This window comes from Anolis carolinensis, chromosome 3 (genome assembly GCF_035594765.1).
Source record: "Anolis carolinensis isolate JA03-04 chromosome 3, rAnoCar3.1.pri, whole genome shotgun sequence".
In the NCBI taxonomy this organism is placed as follows: Eukaryota; Metazoa; Chordata; class Lepidosauria; order Squamata; family Dactyloidae; genus Anolis; species Anolis carolinensis.
The window spans coordinates 134235287-134259237 of record NC_085843.1 but is presented as its reverse complement, the minus strand read 5'-3'; the positions used below and the strand labels follow the sequence as shown (position 1 = coordinate 134259237).

General features: G+C 37.1%; 1 protein-coding gene across 1 annotated transcript; it reads left to right on the top strand.

The window, feature by feature from the left end:
- The first annotated feature begins 355 nt into the window (after positions 1-355).
- LOC100563270 (uncharacterized) lies at positions 356-1783 on the top strand. The gene is made up of 2 exons (XM_062976972.1): positions 356-741; positions 914-1783. The coding sequence occupies exons 1-2, from the start codon at positions 379-381 to the stop codon at positions 1781-1783; spliced, it is 1233 nt and encodes a 410-aa protein (XP_062833042.1). The 5' UTR covers positions 356-378.
- Positions 1784-23951: the final 22168 nt, after the last annotated feature.

Genomic DNA, 23951 nt, shown 5'->3' with positions numbered 1-23951 from the left:
TTAAACAAAAACTACTAAAAACAACAATTACAATCACACAAGTTCAAAATCATAGTCCAGAATTAGTCCAGTGGTCAATACTTAAAAAGTCCTCAAGTATTGCACTGCTAGGAATAATGCTCAAATGCTTGGTCCATAACCATGTCTAGCAAGGCTATTCTATGCTAATCAAGGTGATCAATTGCAGTTATTCACACTTGCCCTATTATCCAACATTTTTTGCTTACTCAACGCTCAACTGACCATTTATGTGGGATAACTGAGACTACTGTACTTGGATGGAGCAGCAGGCTGTATTTCTGCTGTGTTGTCATAAGCTGAAAGTTGTTCTATGTCATTTCCCTTCCTTGTATGACGAGTTGGGTTTTTTAGCAGAAAATGTCAAGCAAGAAGAAGCCATCAGGAGCATTTCATCGTAAAAGGAGGTTGCAGCATTGCAAAGAAGATGAGAATCAAGCTAAAGCATTGCAAAGGTTTTTAACGACTTCACCATCATGTGAGACAGAAAACCCAGAGACAACAAAATTGACTGAATCAGATCATGATGATGACGGCAAGATACCAATATCTGAGCCTCTACCTGGACCATCAACAAGTCAAGACTTCACTGCGACTTCAGCAACACCATTAGCACCTTTAAATATTGGTCGTGACATAACTAGGACCGACACGGAAGATGTGGATGATGATTTATTAGGAGATGCAGTCCTGCCATCTACAAGTCGGCAAACCATTGAATCTGTAAGTAGATTCAATTTAAAATTATTAGTACACATTTTAGGAAAATATAATTGGCCTTGGCCTGTCCAGTTCATTTTTTATTAAAGATTGCATAATGAGGTATTATTGATCTTGCATTGCATTACATCTTAGAAAAACTTTAAGAAGTTATCATAAACCACTTTTTTTTCAGGAACAAAGCAGAGACCCATTATTATTGCTTTCAAATGACTGTGGAGAGTGGCCACTCAAAATAAATGACGAGGCACGGAAATTACTTGTTGAACGAGGACCTCAGCAAGTCAGAGGCATAAATTTCCCAAAGGACATTAATGGAAGGAAATTTTCCTCATATCATTATACAAGGAAGCTGTGCAATGGAGAGCAAGTCAACAGATATTGGCTACTGTATTCTGTATCAAAAAATGCAGTGTTTTGTTTTTCTTGCAAAATTTTTGGAAATGCCAAATCTGTTTTTGCTAGTAGCCAAGGGTATTCTGACTGGAGTAACTTGAGCAAGCTTTTGACCAGTCATGAGAAATCCCGTACTCATATTAAAAACCGTGCATCTTGGCATGAACTCTCTCAACATTTACATTTAAAGAAAACTATTGATGCAGAGCATGAAAGACTTATTTATGGTGAAAGTAAACACTGGCAGCAAGTTCTGAAACGCTTGCTATGTATTGTACGGTTTTTGGGGGTTCAAGGATTGGCATTTAGAGGGACAAAAGATGTTCTATTTGAACCAGATAATGGCAACTTTTTAAAATTGGTAGAACATATAGCACAGTTTGATGATCCGATGGCCGAACATGTGAGAAGAGTCAGTTCCAAAGAAACACACGTTCACTATTTGAGCAAAAATGTCCAGAACGAGTTTATTGGTTTCTTGGCAGGCAAGATCCAGAATAATATTTTACAACAACTACACGAGGCAACGTATTATTCTATTATATTAGACTGCACTACTGATATTAGCAACACCGAACAAATGACATTGGTGGTAAGATTCGTTAAATGTGAAGCAAATGAAGATGCCTCAATTAAGGAACATTTTTAGGCTTTGTTCCTGTTGCCAATCCTTCAGGTGAAGGTCTCACAGAAATATTACTCAAAGAGTTGGAAGCACGACACATTCCATTTAAAAACATGAGAGGCCAGGGCTATGATAATGGTTCTGCAATGAAGGGAAAACATGTTGGAGTCCAGAGGAGGATCCTTGATTTAAATCCTAGAGCCTTTTATGTACCATGTGGAAACCACTCCCTGAACTTGGTCGTAAATGATGCAGCTCTGTCTTGCAGTATTGCAGCAGAGTGTTTCACCACCATACAAGACCTCTATAACGTTTTTTCAAGTTCTCCTCTAAGATGGAGTATTTTGTTGAAGCATGTTTCAACTCTCACACTCAAACCACTCAGCAATACTAGGTGGGAAAGTAGAATCGAGGCATTGTTGCCTTTGAGGTACCATATTGAAGAAGTATATGACGCCTTATATGAAGCTTCTCAATGTCAGAAATTTGATGGATATTATAAGACCCATGCTGTTGCTCTTCTTAAAAGACTGCAAAGCTTCACGTTTCTGTGCAGTTTAGTGACATGGCATGAGATCCTGAATAAGATCAATATGGTTAGTAAACAGATGCAAAAAGTGACAATTGATCTTCAAAGTTCTATGGATCTTATTAAGAGTGTGAAAACATTCCTAGAAAGGATGAGATCTGAAGGTCTAAATAGCGTCATTACAGATGCAAAGGAACTTGCAGGAAAAATCGATGCTACTTCCGACTTTGAAAAAGAACCACTACCTCGACCGAGAAAAGTAAGCAGACAGTTTTCCTAAGTAAAGATGAAACTTGTGATGTCTCATGGGCCTTGTAGTCCCGTTCCTAGTACTATTGTGGCAGATGAGGAGGAAAACATGGGATTTCCACCGGTTCAGCCAGAATCGGAGCCCCTGCACCTGGAGGATGTTTGCCCTCAAGAAGTCAGCCAAACAAGCCTTGGGCAGAATTCTCCCCCGTTTTCTCGTAGGGACAATTATAATAGAGATAGAGGAACTAGGGAGGCGAATCGCCGGAGCACCAGAATCGCAGCCAAACAATTAGGTGATTAGGTCTGCTTCCCTTGGGAAATTCTAAGGAGTCATGCATCTGGACAGAGTTGGGTTTCACTTCTAGTTCTCCAGGGAAAGTGTTCTTTCGGCGGGAAACGAGAACCTATTTAGGTGTTTTGCCGCGAAGGAAACCTTGTGGAGTCAACTCGTCAGCTTGAGGAGTGAGATCGTGTGTGGACTACGCAACCCCAGTTCCTTGTTTCCAGGACCAAGTTCCAAGCCTGCCTTGTTCCCCGGACCTCGCCACGGACCTTGTTCTTGCTTCTTGTTGCCTCGTATCAAGTCTTGTTGCCAAGAATCTAGTTTGTTTTCCAGCCTTGTTGTCAAGCTCCAATGGACTAAAAGACCTTGTCATTTCCCCACACTTTGCTCGGCAAAGTGTGTGTTTCGGTTATTGGATTATAACTTTGGACCTTAATATCACATATTGGACATTAATTTCCTGGACTATATTTGACCTTTCCTGAAAGGTCTATTTCCGAACTTTATTCTTCACTTGTTTTTATTGACTTTATATATTCCCTTAATAAAGATATTAGATAGAGACTGGCCTCTGTGTAAGGTTATTGGTGCTCTGCAGCCTGGGTCCTGACAAAACTGTACATTCTGGTAAAGATTCTTTTAAAGTGAACTTCTTTTTTGTTGTGCTTGACACAGCAATATCCTCATTAGAGGAGAGATTTGAGCTTATGGACAACCATAGTGAAAGTTTCAAATTTCTGTATGATATTTCAAGCCTTGGAAAATGTCTGAATGACAAAGAATTGAAGAACGCCTGTCAACACCTTCAAACTGTTTTGACGGATGGAGAAGACCATGATGTGAATGGTGATAATCTGTATGATGAGCTACAAATACTTGCAAATATGCTACCCCCTAGAAGTCTCCCAGCTGAAGCCTTGTCTTTCATAAATTGTGGTTTGGAGGATACTTTCCCAAATGTCTACATTGCATTGAGAATTCTTTTAACACTTCCAATATCCGTGGCCAGCGGTGAAAGAAGTTTTTCAAAATTAAAACTTATAAAAAATTACTTAAGATCTACTGTGAGTCAAGAGCGCTTGAGTGGACTAACAACCTTGGCCATTGAAAATAGCTTGTTGGATGAAATGGAAACAGATTCCCTAGTACAGGAGTTTTCAAAATTGAAAGCCAGAAAAATCAGTTTTTAATTTTTAAAAGTGTTCAAGTTAATTTGTATAAAGGAAAACTGGATGTTGAAATATCCACTCAAGTGAAGGGGCCAGAGGCTGGATAGGTTGCCACCCCCATGACAATGGTCCAGGCTGGCGTGGCACTTCTTAGGACAAGAGTTCGCTTCCTGAAAAAGGAAGTGTCTATTCTCCTGGGGTTGCATTCTCCAAAACAAAACTGATTATTAGCAAGTCCGAAGTCTGAAAAATCTGAGACAGCATGACCAGGAAACCTTAGTGTAGTACTTGTAGACTAAAAATAACAAAAAAAAATTAAAATTGTTGCAAAGTTTATTAAAATATTTGCATTCTAAAATGCAAAATTGGCGTTAATTCTATGTAATGTTACTATATGAACATAATGTTGTTAATAAACTTCTGGTTTGTAAGGTAAACTCTTTTATCCATTCTATTCACCTCTACCTTCCATCTTTTATTTCTTGGTGATTGGTTTTTTTTTGGGGGGGGGCACCAAAATTCTGTTTCGCTTACACTTGAAAATTACCTTGGGCCGGCTCTGCGCATGTTCAATTACCATTTTCAAGGGGCTATCATTTTGAAAGGTAAGGCAAAGAAAGTTTAAACGACTGGCTTTATTAGTAAACTCATAGAACATTTTTGTTGGGATGTCCTTCCTATGGAAGATCATATAGAATTATAGAGTTGGAAGAGTCCTTAAGGACCATGCAGGCCAACCACCAGCCATGAATCAAATCATTCCTGAAAGACAGCCATTAACTTCTGATTTTTTTTTCTGGAGACTTCACCACCTTCTGAGGCCTCATCTACAGTGCCATTATAATGTAGTTCAAGCAGGATAGATGGGGCCTTAGGGAGTACTTTTCACTGTTAGACAGCTTTTCCTGACACAAAATTCTTCTTAATGTTCACGTGGAATCTCTTTGTAGTTTGAATGCACTGCTCCGTGTCCTAGTCTCTGGAGTGGCAGGAAACATACTGGCTCCATCTTCAGTATGTAATCAGTATGTACTTAAACATGGCTATCATGTCACTGCTTTACTTTCTCTTCTCCTAACCAATATACCAATATCCCTATGTCACTTCAACAGGGCATAGTTTCCCCACCATTGATGGTTTTCTTTACCCTCCTCTGGACACGTTCTAGCTTGTCAATATTCTTTTTTTAATTGTGGGTCCCAGAACTGGGTACATTTTTCCAGGCGTGAAATAAACCAAGGTAAAGGTAAAGGTTTTCCCCCTGACGTTAAGTCCAGTCATGTCTGACTCTGGGGGGGTTGGTGCTCATCTCCATTTCTAAGCCGAAGAGCTGGCATTGTCCGTAGACACCTCCAAGGTCATGTGGCTGGCATGACTGCATGGAGCACCGTTACCTTCCCGCCAGAGTGGTGCCTATTGCTCTTCTCACATTGGCATGTTTTCGAACTGCTAGGTTGGCAGGAGCTGCAGCTAACAGCGGCCGCTCACGCCGCTCCCGGGGTTTAAACCTGGGACCTTTTGGTCTGTAAGTTCAGCAGCTCAGTGCTTTAACACACTTCACCACCGGGGCTCCTAAAATAAACCAAAAGAGAGAATTATTACTTTCCTCAGGCTAAGGCTCCATCTACATTGAGTCCCTTTGGGGAGACAGAGTGGTCTACAATTATTATTATTATTATTATTATTATTATTATTATTATTATTATTATTATTACATTGCCATATATTGCAGTTTGAAATGTATTTGAAATTGTATGGTCAGTGTAGACTCATAATACAGTTTAATGCAGCTAAACCGTATTATATGAGCCTACAATGACCATATAATGCAGTTTGAAACTGCATTCTATGACATTGTAGATGGTGCCTTAAATAAGAACTGGAGGAGAACTCCAGGCCTCCTAAACTCCCACTCCCCCCTTCCCAAGCACTATACATCCACACAAAATACCTTGTTGGTTGGGGGGGGGGGGAGAGAGAGGGGGAGTTTAAGAACTGTTATATGAAATGTTTGGGGGACAGTCTACATGGGGAAAGATAACTTGTCAGGGGAAAAAACTCACATAGGTGCCAATTTGTCTAGCATGGTAATAGAAATGCTCTGAAATAACTTTTGTTTCCTTTTCAGCATCTTTCTCTGTTCCTTTCTTCCCTTCAATATAAAGTATCAAATCATTTTTTCCACCCATTAAATGTAAATTTTAGTTTAAAAATGCAAAACAGGTCAACTGATGCCATTATTGAAATATTTCTAAAGCGTAGCCAATTCTTGATTGTACTGAGAAGAAAAATCCCTACACACATTCTCATTCCATCATTATACTTCCTAATGATTTGGGTATGATGTTACATAGAGTATTTGCCTCTATAAAGGGTGAGGCTCATTTTAGAAATGTCATCCCTTTCATCTGCAGGGTAAAAGAAAACCCTCATTTTCAGTACTGTTTTTATTCAGATAGATGTGTTCTCCTAGATTTAGCTATTCAAACTGCTATATGCCTGACACCAATCTAAATTCTGAACAGCACTCCAAGTCCTTGGAGTTGATAGCAAGACTCATGCTATGTGAATTACCTGAATATTTCTTTCCTTCTTTTGTTCAGTGGTGCTTTTCTTGGGAAATATTAATCTCCAAAGAGAGGAAGCAATAGGGAGTAATATTCTTTAAAAGTAAAAGAATGTTGACTTAAAGCCATCTTACTGCTAATGGAGTGAAAATACCCACAGTTGTATGAGATCATATTTTCACACAAGAGATTGTGCAACCACTTGTGAAATTGTTCTGCATACCTTCTTTAAAATAAAAGCAGTGCTTGATACCATCATTATGTTACCTTTTAAAATGTCCAGTTGCTATTGTAAGTGAGTCTTGTGCTGGCACATTGGAATAATTGGATATAGACCATTAACTTGAATATCATAAGAGTATGGAAAGACTTCTCATTGGGCTACAGCGAGCAAAAGCTTGCCTCGTCCATGCCACCATTGTTTATTTGTTTATTTATTTGCAACATTTCTATCCTGCGTTTCTCAACCCTGAAGGGGACTCAAGGTGGCTTGTTACATAGACTATCCATAGCATGCTGAAATTCTTCTATGCCAATCTTTTAAAAGTAATTTTTATTGATGAAAAAAATAAATAAAACACACTAACTGTTTTTTAAAAAATACATAAAACTACACAACTACGTACTCTCCACTACTACTAAACTACAACTAATTGACTATTAAAATTAACAAAACAGAAAGACAAGAACAAAACACAGAGAGAGATACAAAAAAGAAAGAAAGAAACTAAAAGAGCTATAAACTTCCACTTTCTAAGTCATGGTTATTCTCCTTTGTTAAGTCTACTTCTTTTGAATGATAATGTAATCACACTTCAAATTTTGGTAACACTCTACTAATTTATAAACCCTACAGTTGAATACAATTTACAGGCCCAAAACAGTCCCAATCTTTACTAAAGTTGGCCAAAGATTTCTCCTTCATCAACATAGTCAATTTCAATCTTGGCTGATTCAAATGTCTTCAACAGTCTTTTTTGTTGTGTTGGGATAACTGGTTCCTTCCATCTCTTTGCATATTCATTTTTATGAAGCTGTTGTCATATTTTGTGGCTTTCCCAAAAATTTTCTTTTGACACTCTACCTACCTAATTTTAAAACATTTGTTAGTCCCCCTTTCTTTAGGTCCAGCTGAGTGAAATGGTAAATAACTGAGGAGAAAAGGAGGAATCGCTGGTGAATGGTGAGGGTAGGGCTTTGTTTTTTGGTTTTTAATGAAGCACAAAAGAACCTCTGCTGCCTCTGTAGAAAGGAAAGCAGCATATTATGTGCAGAAATATTATTTTTCTGTATGAGTTACTTTTCTTGTACAGAAAATTCTTTCTGTGCAAAACAACGAGAAGTGATTTTTGCACATAATAAATCTCAAAGTTTCAATCAACTTCAACAAACGTTGCAGATTTTGAAATTTCTTATAGCACAAAAAAAATATCAAATACGCTTGTTGCTTTCAAGAAGCAAATTGGCAAAACTTTTTTTCTCTATTTGTAGCAATTCCCATCTTTCCCCATCATCCTGACTGTACTCTAAGATGTTAAAGTCAATATACAATTTTCTCGCTTGTTCAGAGCTCTTGGAGATGGAGTACAATCTTAAACGTACAGACCTATGTGATAATTGTATCCTATGAACTGTAGTATTACACAATTGAACGTGCCAGCCATTGTGAATGTATCATGAACATCTGCATGTGCCATGTGCAGTGACAGTGCTTGTGAAACTCTGCCTCCATAGCATTCAACTGAATGCAAAATTTTGTATTGGAAAATTAAATCAAAATGTGTGGTGGGAGCTGAATTACATGATTAAGTGTCAATCACAGTTGATCACAGCAAATATTTCAAGTACATTAAAAACACATGCACCATATCTAATTATCTGATTAAAAATAAAGCTTTTGAAGCACCAATTTTTTTTGGGGGGGACATCCTCCCTCATTGAAGCGCTTTTCATAATTTTGAACATGAGGTGAGGGGGCTGCCAAAATAATGCCACAAGTGCATGGTTGGACACCAGGGGTCTAATTGACCCCCTGGTGGAAGGGCGAGAAACTGCCATGCACTTAGAGGCCAGGTTCTATCATAAATGTAATCACCTTCTTGGCCTGAGTCCCATAGACATCAATCTAATCACCTGCACAGCAAAACCGGTTCCTCCCAAACCGAGTCCAAACTGACCTAAGTGGTCAATGTGGATGTGACCAATACTAACCAAATGCCTGAAACCTAATACACTGTTTTATTGTTGTAGATCACCATTCAAAGTAAGGTTTCACCATGTGAGTGAGAAGTTGTACATTCAGTCTGGCCTACCACTTGAAACTTTTTTTTCATTTTGCTTCCTGTCTATATATTCCTAACATTAAGCATAATCTTATATGAGCCCGCAGAACAAGCTTTTAAGCTACTACTATATACTGCTTTTCCTAAGCTATTTATTTCTACATTTCCTCTAGCTTTGCCCATTTTTCAAGGCTTATCTGATTCTTTTCTTTCTTTCACATCATCTATTTTATTTTGTAATATTTTACTTCTCTTTTTCTCTCTCCCTGAGAATGATTTCATTTCCTCCTCCTCTTAAAAATTTCACAGCATGAAGTAAAATAAAAATATTTTTTCAGGGTAACTGGTTTACTTCAGGTAAACTGCCTGAAGTAAAGAATTTAAATCTTTTCTAAGGAATCTTGCATCTTTGCTTTTCCCAGTTGTCTGTCTTTTTATATTTACCTCCAGGCTCCTAAAATAAACAAAGTTATCCGTCTGCATTGTAGATTTTATCAAAATAGCAAACAATGAAAGGTGCACCTTGGTAGAAGCCTTATATAAAGGGTAGCAAATATACTTTGCACAGATGTGCTTCTGAAATCTCTCTTCTGTTCCTCAGAGAATTATTAAAGCAAGGCAGGGAGGAATTTCCCAATCTTTACATGCCCTGTTGTGCTCCCAGATTGTACACATATTCTGAATGAAATGGAGAAGTGGATGCACTGGGGAAAATGAAGAAAGAGATGTACAGGGCTATTAGTTTTCTTGTAGGCGCTTGTGACTTAGGTTTAAGAACAAGGCTTTGAAATACTAGAATGATTCACACCATCACCAATCTACAAATAGACTGCAGTAGAATCAGGACTTCACTAACGTAATAAGAGCTGCGGTGGCACAAGGGATTAAACCCTTGGGCCAGCTGAACTACTGACTTGGTCGTTCGAATCCATGAGATGAGGTGAATTTCCGTCCAACATCTCTAGCTCATGCAGGGACAAGAAAGAAGCCCCCTGCAGGATAGTAACACATTTGGGCGTCACCTGGGCAATGTCTTTGAAGACAGCCAATTCTCTCATGCCAGAAGCGACTTGCCTCAATTCGTTTCTAACATGATAAAAAAACCTAACATATAACTGAGGTAACCTGTACAAATATTGAGAGCTGTGTGAAACCTAGGACAAGAAATTGTTTTGAGCTTTGCTTCAACTTATGCAAGCTTTATAGTAACCTGAAGCAAGGTACCACCACCGTCCCCATGCCATATAAAAACATAATTGTACATTTAAATTATTTAATATTGGGTAGAGTTTACATATATCTTACATATATAAATAGAAACATTTATCCTTTGCAATTTGGGCAGATGGGACTAGGGGAGGAGTCACTAACAACTCGTGGCCCATCAATATGGGCAGCTAAATTTGAAGCATTATAGCTTAGGACTAGCCCCAGATTCTCCAAAGATGTTTTCACCTTTCGCCTCATGAACCAACTGCTGGATGGTCACTCTTACTTTTTCCACACTAATTTTGGGGGTGCACTGGAGTTTTGGGAAAAAAACCCTGGAACATTCCCCAATTTCTGCTAACATGGGATAAAAGTAGGTCAGTGATGGGCAACCTTTTGCGCTTGGTGTGTCAAAATTCACTTGGGTGGTGTGTCACTTTGAGAAAAAAATCATAATTTTGCAATATGTATAGTTTAAATAACAAAAATATATAATTTTAATATATAACTGTATTCAATACATCAAAAACTATTTACTACCATTATTTCCATGTACAACAAGCTATGGTACCTCTTGCAGTTTCCATGCTGATTTCTCTCTATTCTAGTTTCAATGTAGTGAATGAATAATGAATATTCTGAATGTAATATAATGAAAAATGTAGTCAATGAATAATGAATAATAATATAATAATATAATAGTAATAATATGATAATATACTACAATAATAATAGAATAATAATAGAATGTGTGTGTGTGTGTGTGTGTGTGTGTGTGTGTAGTGTGCATAATTCCAATGGAGTAAACAACAAAACCACTGGACCAAATCACACCAAATTTGGCCACAAAAGATCCTGGAGTATCTTGAGCTTTTTGTTTCGTGTCAAAAGCATTGCATAATAAATAAATTTAAAAGTGATGAAATAAAGGAAATCACAAGCAGCTAAATAGCTTTAGACCAAAAGTGGACAACAGCGACCGCATTGTCCGTAGCTTTAAACAACTCCTCCTCCATACATGAGGCAGGACATTGTGGGAAGGGATACATATGCAGAGTTGTTTGTTCTGCTCCACAGTCACACAAGGTGGAGGATTCGTCCAGGTAGTGCCACCTCTCCAAGTTGTCTTTTGATCTGCCCACTCCGCTTCTGAGTCTGTTTAGGGACTTCCAAATTCCCCGTTCTTGGTTTGCCCCTGGAGGAAGACCCTCATGGGGGGGCCATCCAGTTGGAATTACATGGTTTAGCTGCCCAGAGGGAGGAACATCAAGAGGAGTGATGGTTCTCATTAAAATCTTGAGCTACTTCCATATTTCTGATTTCTGTAATTCATTAAATATCTGCTTGAACAACCAAGTTTTAAGTTGTTTCTTAAACGCTAAGAGGGAAGGGACTGATCTAATCCTATTGGGGAGTTCCACAGCCAAGGGGCCATCACCAAGAAGGCCCTGTCTCTCATTCCCACCAATCACACCTGTGAAGGCAGTGGAACCAAGCACAGGATTTCCCTGGCATTTCTTGATCAAATAGTTTTTATTGAGATTTTCACAGTTTAATAACAAACAAAACAAACAAAACACAGGGGGGTAAAGAGGAAAAAAAATAAAAATTGGGGAGGGGGGTTTGGACACAGTAGGATGGGAATTAGGAGAAAAGGGGAGGGAGGAGATGTGGTGTGGGAGAGAAGAGGAGAGGAAAGGTGTGGGGGAAAAGGGGGGTGAAAATTGCTTCCGATTCTTCTTTATAATTGTTTATAATTCTATATAGAGTTTTTCCCATTTGTTATATTCTTCCTTAAGATAGTCCTCAAAAGCCGTCCAATCAGTTTCCTTCATCATTCTCCTGTTTTTCTTAATCAAAAAGGTTAATTTGTCCATTTCTTTTATTTCAATGATTTTATCTATCCAGAGATCTTTCGTAGGTATGTTTTCTGATTTCCATAATCTTGCTAACACCATTCTCGCTGCCGTGATAAAAAGTGAAGAGTTTATCAGTATTTGTGTCAATCAAGAGTTGGGGATCATATAGCCCTAGCAGGAGAAGCTCTGGTCTCATCTCAATTTTTTTAAAAGATTTTATTGCATTCCTCATTGATTAATTTCCAGAATTTCCTTATTTTTTTGCAGCTCCACCACATGTGGAAATACGATCCTATATATTTTTTTGCATCTCCAGCATTTGTTATTTGCACTTTTATACATTATACACAGTTTTTTCAGGGTCAGATACCACCTATGCAGGAGCCAATTCTCCTTAAGATCCATGGCATAGGTATATTTAATTTTTTTTCCCGGATTTGTTCCCATTTGTGTATTTGAATTGATCTGCCTATGTTTCTTGCCAATTTAATCATTGAATTAGTGATCTCTTCTGATTCTGTTTCCCATGTTAATAATTTATTATATACAGTAGAGTCTCACTTATCCAACGTTCTGGATTATCCAACACATTTTTGTAGTCAATGTTTTCAATACATCATGATATTTTGGTGCTAAATTTGTAAATACAGTAATTACTACATAGCATTACTGTGCATTGAACTACTTTTTCTGTAAAATTTGTTGTATAATATGATGTTTTGGTGCTTAATTTGTAAAATCATAATCCCTCCTTATTATCCAACATATTCGCTTATCCAACATTCTGCCGGCCCATTTATGTTGGATAAGTGAAACTCTAATATAGTTATATTTTTCTTATTTATTTGCAGAATTTTGTCCCAAAAACCTGGCTCTAGGTCGAAACTCTCTAATTTGTCTTTTTTATAGGCCTCTTTAATTTGTATGAGTTGATATTCCCTGGCATTTCTTAGTGTTCTACCTGGCTCATACAGGGAGATACATTTGAACAGGTAAGCTGGACTGGAACCGTTTAGAGATTTATAAACCAAAGCCAGCACAGTAGTGGACTGGCAGCCAGTGGAGCTGATGTAACAAGAGAGTTGTATGCTTCCTGTATGCCACTCCAGTGAGCAACTTGGCTGTCACGCATTGGACTACTTGAAGCTTCCGAACGGTTTTCAAAGGCAAGCCCATGTAGAGTGCATTGCAGTAGTCTATGTGAGATTTAACGAGAGTTGTGGCCAATGGTGTCTGACTTCCCAAATACCCAAATCTTACAAATTTTGTGGTTTTGTAACTGCTTGGAAAGATCCATTGGAACAAAAGCCCAAAATGGGAAATTTATGGTGAGGCATTTTCAACTCAGTGCAAGATACATGTCCTTCCTATTACCCACTTCACACACACACACACACACAATTTAAAAGAGAAAACAGAAGTAATAATGATAAAATGCTGATCGTGCCAGTGGACTACACAATCATGTATTACTCAATATATGTCTTGTATAAACGAAATGCTTGCAGCTCTAAAGTTAAAAAAAGAAAAGACTTTTAACCTATAGGACAAATGGTGCATTTATCCAACATTTTCTTTTCCATCTTTGTTTGAAGCTTGTAAATTGCAAGTCCTTGTTTTCTAGCTTTAGTGCCAGCATGAATTTAGTAAGCTTCACTGGAAAAAATAAAGTTCGTAAGAAAGTACAAATGCCTACTGTGGGGAAAATGGTCTTTGGGATATATACTGGAGGTCATGGTACTTATACCTTGCCAGAAAAAAGCTTTTGTTTTGCCTAGATAACAGATTTACTGGTCAGAGCTAAAATTATATTCATCAGTCTGCAATGGTACTTGAGACTGCATTCCTGTACAAACTTGTGTGTGTATGTGCCTTCAAGTCACTTGTCAATTTATGATAACCTCATAAATTGCATAGAGTTTTGTTCAGCAAAGAATACTCAGGTGGTTTGCCATTTTCTTCTTCTGAAGTATAGCTTAAAAAACTTGCATTAAACTCAATGGGGATTTATTTCTGAGTAGACATGTTGAGATCTTGAAACAAATAAAATATTTTAGCATTATGATAATATACAGTCCTGCTCTCTGTCACACACACAACTTTCTATCTTGCTTTTTGGGTGTGTATGTATATAAAATTGAGTAATATGGCAGAGTAAGTTTTAAAATAGAGTGAGTCAGTTTTATTATACTTGTTCTCCTACCTTGCTCCAATATATATATATATATATATATATATATATATATATATATATAGCAGCTGAACAACACCATGACTCTCTTTTTCTTTGTAAAACATAATTCAGAAAGGTCAACTCAAGCTAGAGCAATATCCTCAGAAATGGAAAATGCATTATTTTTTCAAATCATATATAATTGTAATGGTTCATATATTTTCTAATGATACTTCTTATGAAATATAATTGGTAAATTGCTTTTACATTCCATGTGAGAGAACAGTAGAATTTAATGATGGCGGAGACTTACCACCTGCTTTTAATTTATGATTAGCTTGTTTTGTTTAGATAAAATGCTGATGTGATTATGCTCACTTTCGTGTTAATATTGTTTGGAGACTTTGCTTTCATTTTGTTTTGTTTCACTGAGTTTTAAAATGGTCATAAACCATCTTGAATGTGTTAATGGGAGATGAGTGGAATATAAATCAATTAACCAAAGAGATACTTTGTTAAGTGAGTAATACTCTTCAGCTGTCCATGCAAGCTTGTTATTTACAATGTAGAAAAGTTGCCACTAGGAAATGTTTCTAATCTTCTTAAACTCTTCAATTTCTTCAGAAGATTAATAGAAACTTCCAAATCTACTGTAAGGTTCTTTTGCTACTTAAATGAAGTTAAGTAGCAAAAGAACATCCCTTTCCAAGGTATTCTAGTAATTTAATTGTGATTTGCAATAGAAATTTCACAGAAAAAAAAGAAGCTAATGTGAAAGGTTTATCATCTCCAATTAAACATTATGTGTATTTTGAAATGGAGCCAAAGGAGTTCTAATAACATGAGAAGTATGTTTCAAGGACATCACCAATTTTGCCTAAAGCACAACTCAGAGCTGATTTGGAGTTAATCCAACAGGACAAACATTCCAGATATTCCCAAAAAAAGCAAAGAGTTTGAAACATAGGATAGCAACCATCCTTTTCAGAAATTCAATGAGCCCCATACAGGCCATAACATAAGGTCCATTCCCCTACGAGTGTTATTTAAGTATGCTTAAGTAACACTCTCCATCCGATTTTATTAGAACTTTGGAAATTAAAATAGGAAAATATTTAACCTTGCCAAAACATAGATGCATAGAGTACAGAACTGTATGTGTTTATTATGTTATGTATTGTGGCATCATAAGTTTTTTTTTAATTACTTTCCTCATTCTCCCTTGGATTTTTGTGCTTTCTTTTTACACTCTAGCTACATACCAAGTCCAATATCTTTTTCTCAATTGTCTTCAAAATGTTAGATTCCATCACATTTTTGTTTGCTTGCCTGAGCTAGTACTATGAGAATGTCTGAAAACCACATAGCTCCCAAAACTTATTTACAATTTAGGACTTCTTTTATGCAAGGCAGCCTTTTCTGTGCAGAAGTACTATTTTTGTGCAGAAAATATTATTTCCTGCACAGAAAATGATGCCAATTTTAATAATTTTTATTCAGAAAAGCTAACACCAAACCTACAAGCAGGCAAAAAAGCAAAATTATAAACCATAAAACATAAACACAAACTACAGCAGTAAAGATACGTTTTCTTAATATAAAAACACATTACTATTACAATCACTAAACATTGACTATGTACAGATCTAAAATACATAGTCTAAGGGTGCTACATTCTCTGCTTGGCTGCTTTCTTCCATTTTTGATATTTTTTTTAATAAATGGCTGGGTTTAATAAGAAATAATAATAATAATAATAATAATAATAATAATAATAATAATAATAATAATAAGCATGGCTACCAAAAAAGGATGCATAAACTGTGAAAACAAGAGTATCCTGACTCACAGATAACAGAACCCTGACTGGCTGACCAACAAAGATTCATAATCAGAAACAAAGTGTTCAGTGAAGTTGAACTTGAAGAAATTCAGAAAATCTGCAGAGTAAATTATTTGGCACCTCTCATGAAAGATGAGAATACATTACTTTCTACTGTCCATATAACATCCATTGAACAAACAAACCAGTTTGCCTACAGTACAGCAGTGATAGTAACAGAAGAGCTTGGACTCCTACAACCAAGGCAGACCCAAAGAAAATCAACTGGAAAACCAAAATGGAAGGTCAGGTTAGAGTTGAAAATAAAAAATCTACAATCAGATGCAAGTAACTTGAAAAATATGAAGGAAAAGAAACTGAAGAATAACAAAATCAAGCAATACTTCATCAGGAAGTACTGGCTGAACACCAGAAAAATTGAAGAAGCTTTGGAGATCGTGAAAGAACACATTACAGCAACAGCCAGAAAAATTGAAAGATATGAAGCCAGAATCATCCAGTACAGACAAAATCAACTGTTTCAATCAGACCAAAGATGGTTCTACCAGAGTCTGAACCAAACAACAGACACAGTAAGCACAAAGCCTGGGAAAACTGCAACAACAAAGTTCTGGAAAGAACTTTGGGAAAATAATAAGAACTACAATAAAAACGCTGGGTGGATAAAGGAGTTTGAAGGAAAATTCTCGCAGAACAAAATGAAACAGATGGAAATAACAAGTGAAATGATCTGCAAATGAGTGCAAAAAGTCAAGAACTAGACATCACCTGGTAGTAATCAACTGCATGGATTTTGGCTCAAATGTCTGATTAGTTTACATGGGAAAATGGCCCAACAATTCAATGAGATGCTGCAAAAAGGAAGTATCAGTGAATGGTTAACAACTGGAAGAACATACCTGATACAAAAGGATCCAGCAAAAGGAGCAGCACCAGGAAACTACTGGCCAATAACGTGTCTGCCCACTATGTTTTAACTACTGACTGACATCATAGCTGACAGAATTTAAGACTATCTTGAAGGAAAGAGCATCTTGCCAGATGAACAGAAAGGCAACAAACAGAAAAGCAGGGGCACAAAAGACCAGTTATTAATTGACAAAATGATTCTGGAGAACTGTAAAAGCTGAAAAACTAATTTTCACATGATGTGGATTGACTACAAAAAGGCCTTTGACTCAGTCCCACACAGCTGGATCATCAAGTGCATGGACGCTATCGAGATTTTTAAAAACGTGGGCACTTTTATTGAAAACATGATGGAGCGTTGGAAAACTGAACTGTTTGTTGGAAATGAAAGCTACAGACTTGTCAACATCAGAAGAGGAATTTTCCAGGGAGACTCACTATCCCCATTGCTTTTCATTATTGCCATGATCCCTCTGTCAACAATCTTACAAAAAAGCAAACCTTGGCTATCAAACCTCCAAGAAATTTCACAAAATTTCACATCTGATGTACATGGATGACCTGAAGCTGTATGGGAAAATTGAAACTGAAATTGAGTCTTTGACTAATGTTGTCCAAATCTTTAGCGCTGATATCAACATGGGGTTTGGTCTGGAACAATGTTCAACAGTGGCATTAAAGAAGGGAAAAATCATTGAAAGTGAGAGCATAAATATGCCTAATGGCCAAATGATAACCAGCCAGAGGCCTATACATATCTGGGCATACTGCAGCAGGACAACATCAAATATCAACATGTGAAAACTGTTGGTCAGCAAAGAATACACTCAAAGAGTCAGAAAAATTCTCAAAAGCAAGCTCAATGGAGGCAACACCATCAAGGCCATAAACACCTGGGCCATACCTGTCATAAGATATACTGCTGGCATCATAAATTGGACGCAGATGGAACTGGACAATTTGGACAGGAAAACAAGAAAACTCATGACCATTCATCATTCACTTCATCCTCGCAGTGAAGTTGACCGGCTATATCTGCCTAGAAGGTCTGGTGGCAGTGGACTCTTACAAATAAAACAAGCAGTCAAAGAAGAAGAACATGCCCTGGCAGAATATGTAAAGGAAAGTGAAGAACCTGCTTTGATTGAAGTCAAAAATCAGAAACTCCTCAACGCACAGGAGACAAAAATCAGTACAAGAAAACTGCACTACTAACTAGAGTTGACAGCTGTCACAACAAATCATTGGTAGACATTTCCTTGACAAAATTGAAGGAAAGGTTAATAAGGAGAAGACCTGGCTATGGCTCATGAATGAGACACTGAAGAAGGAGACAGAAGGCCTGATTCTTGCAGCCCAGGAGCAAGCCATCAGAACAAATGCAATTAAGGCCAAGATTGAAAAATCAGCTAATGACCCAAATGCAGACTATGCAAGGAAGCTGATGAAACTATTGATCATATCCTCAGCTGCTGTAAGAAAATTGCACAAATGGACTACAAACAAAGGCACAACTATGTGGCCCAAATGATTCATTGGAATCTATGCCACTTGCCAGCAGTAAAGAATTGGTGGGAACACAAACCTGCAAAGGTAGTGGAAAATGAGCATGCAAAAATACTGTGGGACTTTTGAATCGAGACTGACAAAGTTTTGGAACACAACACACCAGGCCTCACTGTTGTGGAAAAGAAGAACGTTTGGATTATTGATGTTGCATACCAGGTGACAGTCGGATTGATGAAAAACAACAGGAAAAACTCAACTGTTATCAGGATCTCAAGATTGAACTGCATAGGCTCTGGCACAAACAAGTACAGGTGATTCCAGTGGTAATCGGCACACTGAGTGCTGTGCCAAAACATCTCAGCCGGCATTTGGAAACAATAAACATTGACAAAATTGCGATCCGTCAACTGCAAAAGGCCACCCTAATGGGATCTGCGCGCATCATCCGAAAATACATCACACTGTCCTAGACACTTGGGAAGTGTTTGACTTGTGATTTTATGATACGAAATCCCGCATATCTATCTTGTTTGCTGTGTCATACAATAATAATAACAATAATTATTATTATTATTATTATTATTATTATTATTATTATTATTATTATTATTATTATTATTTCAGTGGACAGTCATTCATTCACTGCTTTGTAGTCCCAACCTAGCTATATTGCAAATAATATGGTCTTTCTAAGTGTTATATTTAGCAGTTGACTAGACTGAGCTGACAGATGTGTAAAATCACATATATTAGGGATCTCCTGTAATGTCTGTGTATTTGAAGAGGCTAATTATGCTATTAAGAGTGTGAAATGGATTAAACACAATTAATTTTTCTGAAAAACAAGAGTGTTCTCTTTTTTCAAAGAAAAGAATGTGTTACTGAATGTAATTTCTATCACGAACAATAAGGGATTGGAAGCTCTTGGAAGAGAAGCAATGTTGTTGAGTTCTGAAATATGGTACATTTATGAAGAAGCAGTAAATGTATGACTAATTTAGTCTAGGGTTTATTTTTGTGCTTCTGTTGTGGTTAATCATACTTAGCACCACTGATATATTTCTCACACTATTGCCGTGTTAAATTTGACAGTTAATATATGTAATTATGATAACAAAAATTATATGCATTATTTCTATAGAGCAGTCCCCCCAATCTAGGATACATCTACACTCAGTTTGATACTATTTTAACTGCCAGGGCTCAATGCTAATAAACCATGGGAGCTGCAGTTTTACAAATATTTAGCTTACCCTGCAGAAGAGTGCTGGTGATTTATCAAGCTACAACACCTACGATTCCATAGCATTGAGCCCTGGCCAGGCATGTAACCGGGGGGGGGGGGGCTTGAGGGGCTTCAGACCCCCCCCCCCCCCGAAATTCTCAGGGTGGTCTACGAGAAGGCTTTACATTTATTATTTAAACTGCTATCTTTATTCATATCATGATCTGATCACCATGCTCAATATATCCCATATGCATGGGGATATTGGGATAATGATACAAAAGGTCTGCTGGGGTAGATCCTCTCTCACCCAGACTCAGCCCCCTCCCCCCGAACCAAAATCCCAGCCCCTCCCGAATCAAAATCCTGGCTACGGGCCTGGCCCTGGTAGTTAAAATAGTGTCAAATAGCATTCTTTCTGTCCTGTATACGCACTCTTGGAGGCACAGCCTTCTGGTCCTGTAAAGAGTTGGAGTCCAACACATCAAGAAGGCACCACTTTTGGAAAGATTGTTGCAGTGCAATTCGGTCATGTAGTTTCATTAAATGTTGCCAATATTATGATCCTTGTTTGCAGATTCTTGAGCATCTTTCATAAAAGCTTTTCTCACTTAGGACCGACACTTCAATTGCTCCTAACCAGGATACTGTTTGAGGATGTTTGATATATTATGTCAATGTCTGAGGACCCTAGGTTGGAAACCCTGATCCTCACAGAGAAAACTGAATGCAAAAGCTTTTGATTAAAACTTTTCAGTGCAGTATACAATAATAGCTCAAATCTGCATTGTCTCTCGCAAAGACTGCATTAAGATGAGGGAAAGGGTGCTAAATAAAACCAATTGTTTATAATAAAATGCATGTGATTAGTTGGATCTGTAAAAACTGCATGAATTATACCAGCATGCATGCTGGCAGAAAGATTGGCAGCAATAAAGGGGCAGATTTTGCAGACCCTTAGAATATAAACATTTATAATACCATGTGTCTATCATAAAATCATACTACAAAAAGACATTATAAATCATGGCACTATGGAATCTGGTGTGGAAACTGATCCCAGTCTCTACATAATTTAATTACTTAAAATGTGCAAATAAGCAAAATACTATCAGCCCTGGTTCGTCTCATTCTTGTTGAGATTCCAATTTATCAATGCATATTCCCATTCTGTCGTCATCCCACATCATTTCAGAAGACTTGATAATGGAATATCTCAATGGAAATGTATGCATGTTTGGTGCACATTTTAAGTGATGCACACAAGATAATATTGCCCATATTTATTGTATTTTCCATGGATTAAAATATGCTTGTGTACATTTATTTTCAGAATATACTGTACATTCTACTAGATTTCCAAATTATTAGTATTATAAAAACATAAACATTTTGCATTATAAATGTACATCTTTAAAAATAATCATCAAACTGAGTGCAGCAAAGAAAAGGGGGTCTTGGAAAAAGGGTAACAAACCAATATAAAAAGCACATTAATGATAAGCAGCAACAAAAGATGGTGAATATCTTTGGCCTGGCATGTTCTGCCTCATTTTTATGCTCATCAAGCTGACAACATCAAAGACTCTTTCTTTTCACACTCTAAAGTAGCCAGAAGCAGAAAATACAGAGAGCGAGAGAAAAAGTTTAAAATAATTATATATATATATATCTTTGACACCTCATAAAAATATTTTTCTCTAGCTTCTGTTATATTTTTTAGAAATAAATTGGTTTGCATGTTTCAAAATTTCTAATCCACTTTAATATTTATCTGTATGGTTTTATTTCCTTGGAAGTGAGTTATTATACCTATATTTGGTTTTTACATATCGAACAGCAATCATAGCAACAATTGTACAGTTATAACCATGAATACTGAACAGTTACAAATGGCAAAGGCTAGCTTAACATCAATAGGATGCCAGCAATTGTTTATAATAAATAAATTACATTTCTAAATGGAATAGTCTCTTAAAAACACGGAAAATACAACTGAAAGCATCAATGGTAATAAAAACCATAAGAAAAGATGTTTTTTTCTGAAGCCGTCACAGAAGAAGCCGACACTGTTTCCGCAACCAGCATCTCATAGTACCCATCGTGCACAGATCTTCTGAAAGCCAAGCAAAGCAATAATGTGACCCACACTTTCTTGTGGATGTTGATTATGCTTGAAATTTATCTCTGAGTGATACGACGATTGTCCTGAATCAATCTGTCAACCTTTTGCTTGTGAAACTCAGTGGTTGCTGTTACAGGATGTCCAACTCTTTGTTTGTCATGTAAGTCATATTTTCCCCATTGACAGATAATGTTTTCCTTCATGTGCATGCACATCCGCCATTGACAAGGTACATATGAAGATTCAGAAGTTTCGGAAAGTTTTGAATATTTTGTTTCAAACTTTGGAAATGACTTTAGAAACGAAGCACCAGCGACCCCTACTTTCAAAGCGAGTATTGAACCATTTTTTCATGGATCACACATTTATTTATTTATTTATTTATTTATTTATTTACAGTATTTATATTCCTCCCTTCTCACCCCGAAGGGGACTCAGGGCGGATCACAATGTACATATATATGGCAAATATTCAATGCCATTAGACAAACAACACGTAGACAGACAGACACAGAGGCTATTTAACTTCCCAGCTTCTGGCTTTGTGAGGGTATGCTCAATTCCGGCCACAGGAGGAGCTGCTGCGTCATCATCCACTGTGACGACAAATCCTTTTTTGATGGAGTACTTCCTCATCCAGTGTTGTAAATCAGTTAAACTAACCTCCCTGCATAAGCAGTCCCTAAATTTTCCTACTTGACAGATGCATCTGTCTTTCAGGTTGCTTAGGTCAACAACAAGCAGGGCTATTTTTTATTTAAATTTTCAGGTGCTCATTCCAGGCTGGCCTCGAACTCATGACCTCTTGGTCATTGTGATTTATTGCAGCTGGCTACTAACCAGCCTGCACCACAGCTATTTATACAAGTATTTATTATTAATATTGCTGTTGTTGTTGTTACAAGCATTATACAGTTGTCCTGATAAATTCAGTCCCTCTCATAAAAATCTGAAGAATGAAAATTGTGTATTCACAGCTGTTGCATAATATATGCATGTTACCTCTGAGCTATCCACCATGACTTCAAGATCTATATCCTAGCTAGTCATTACCTGACAGTAGAAACTCTTTCAGTATACAAGCAGTTCCCAAGGTACAAACATCTGACTTATATCTCAGAGGTGCACAAAACATCAACTGTTTAGTTTCAAAATACAAATTTAATATGCCCCCTGCTTCATTTTGTAAGTGTTTTAAAACTATATTGAAGGATCCATTTTGTTTCGAATTCAAAACACCAAAAATTTGTTAATATTTTGTTTCGTTCCCATTTGCACCAGTAGAAACAATTCCAGGACTCGTTTTCCCAAAATATTTATTGCTATCAGGATGAAACTTGCTACACTTGTAGGTCATATTTACTACTGTAAGACCCCAAGTTTCAGAACTTTTCATCCATCCACTGATTTTTGGGAATTTTAAATTTCTTTAACAAATAACACTTTTAAAAATCTACAAGAGTTATTCCCTTGAATTTCTCTACAATTACAGAACATAAACAGGGCATATATCCTTCAAAGTTTAGAAAGGTTCAAACATCAATTGATTTTAAAAGATTTTTTTTTCAATTTCAGCACCTTTGTCAAGTAACTCTCTAAATTAATCCTTAGTAAATGGAAAACTCTCAAACACACAAAGAAAATAATTCCAAAGAGCTCCTAAGCTGTGGCTGCAGTGCCTGATTGCTGGCTGGCTGGCTGACTGGATGCTAGGCTAACAAAATGATCTTTAAGGGATTCTAAGCTGTGGCTAGCTGGTTGATGCTAGCCAGCTTACTGGCTGGCTGTGACTGCTAGACTACTTGGTTAAAAAGCTGTCAATTACATGCAAAAGTTGGATGTCCTGTGACAGCAACCACGGAGTTTCACAAGCAAAAGGTTGATAGATTGATTCAGGATGATCGTTGTATCACTCAGAGAGAAATTTCAAGCATAATCGGCATTTCACAAGAACACGTGGGAAACATTATTGCTTTGATTGGCTATCGGAAGATCCAACTCTGTTTTCCATGCAAGTCAGATGTTCCCACCTCAACATCTTTAAACTTACTCGCCCAACGATGCACAGTACTCACGTCAACACAATCACCATAAACCATAAATTTCTATTATTTGTTGACATATAAGGACAGATTTCCTAATCTTGACAAAGCTAGAAACCTAAATTTGCTTGCAGATGTGCCTGTTCACCAGAGAAACACAAACTGCTGAAAGAATAGAACCTTTCTCTCACCAATTCCCTTCTGTGGGTGTGTATC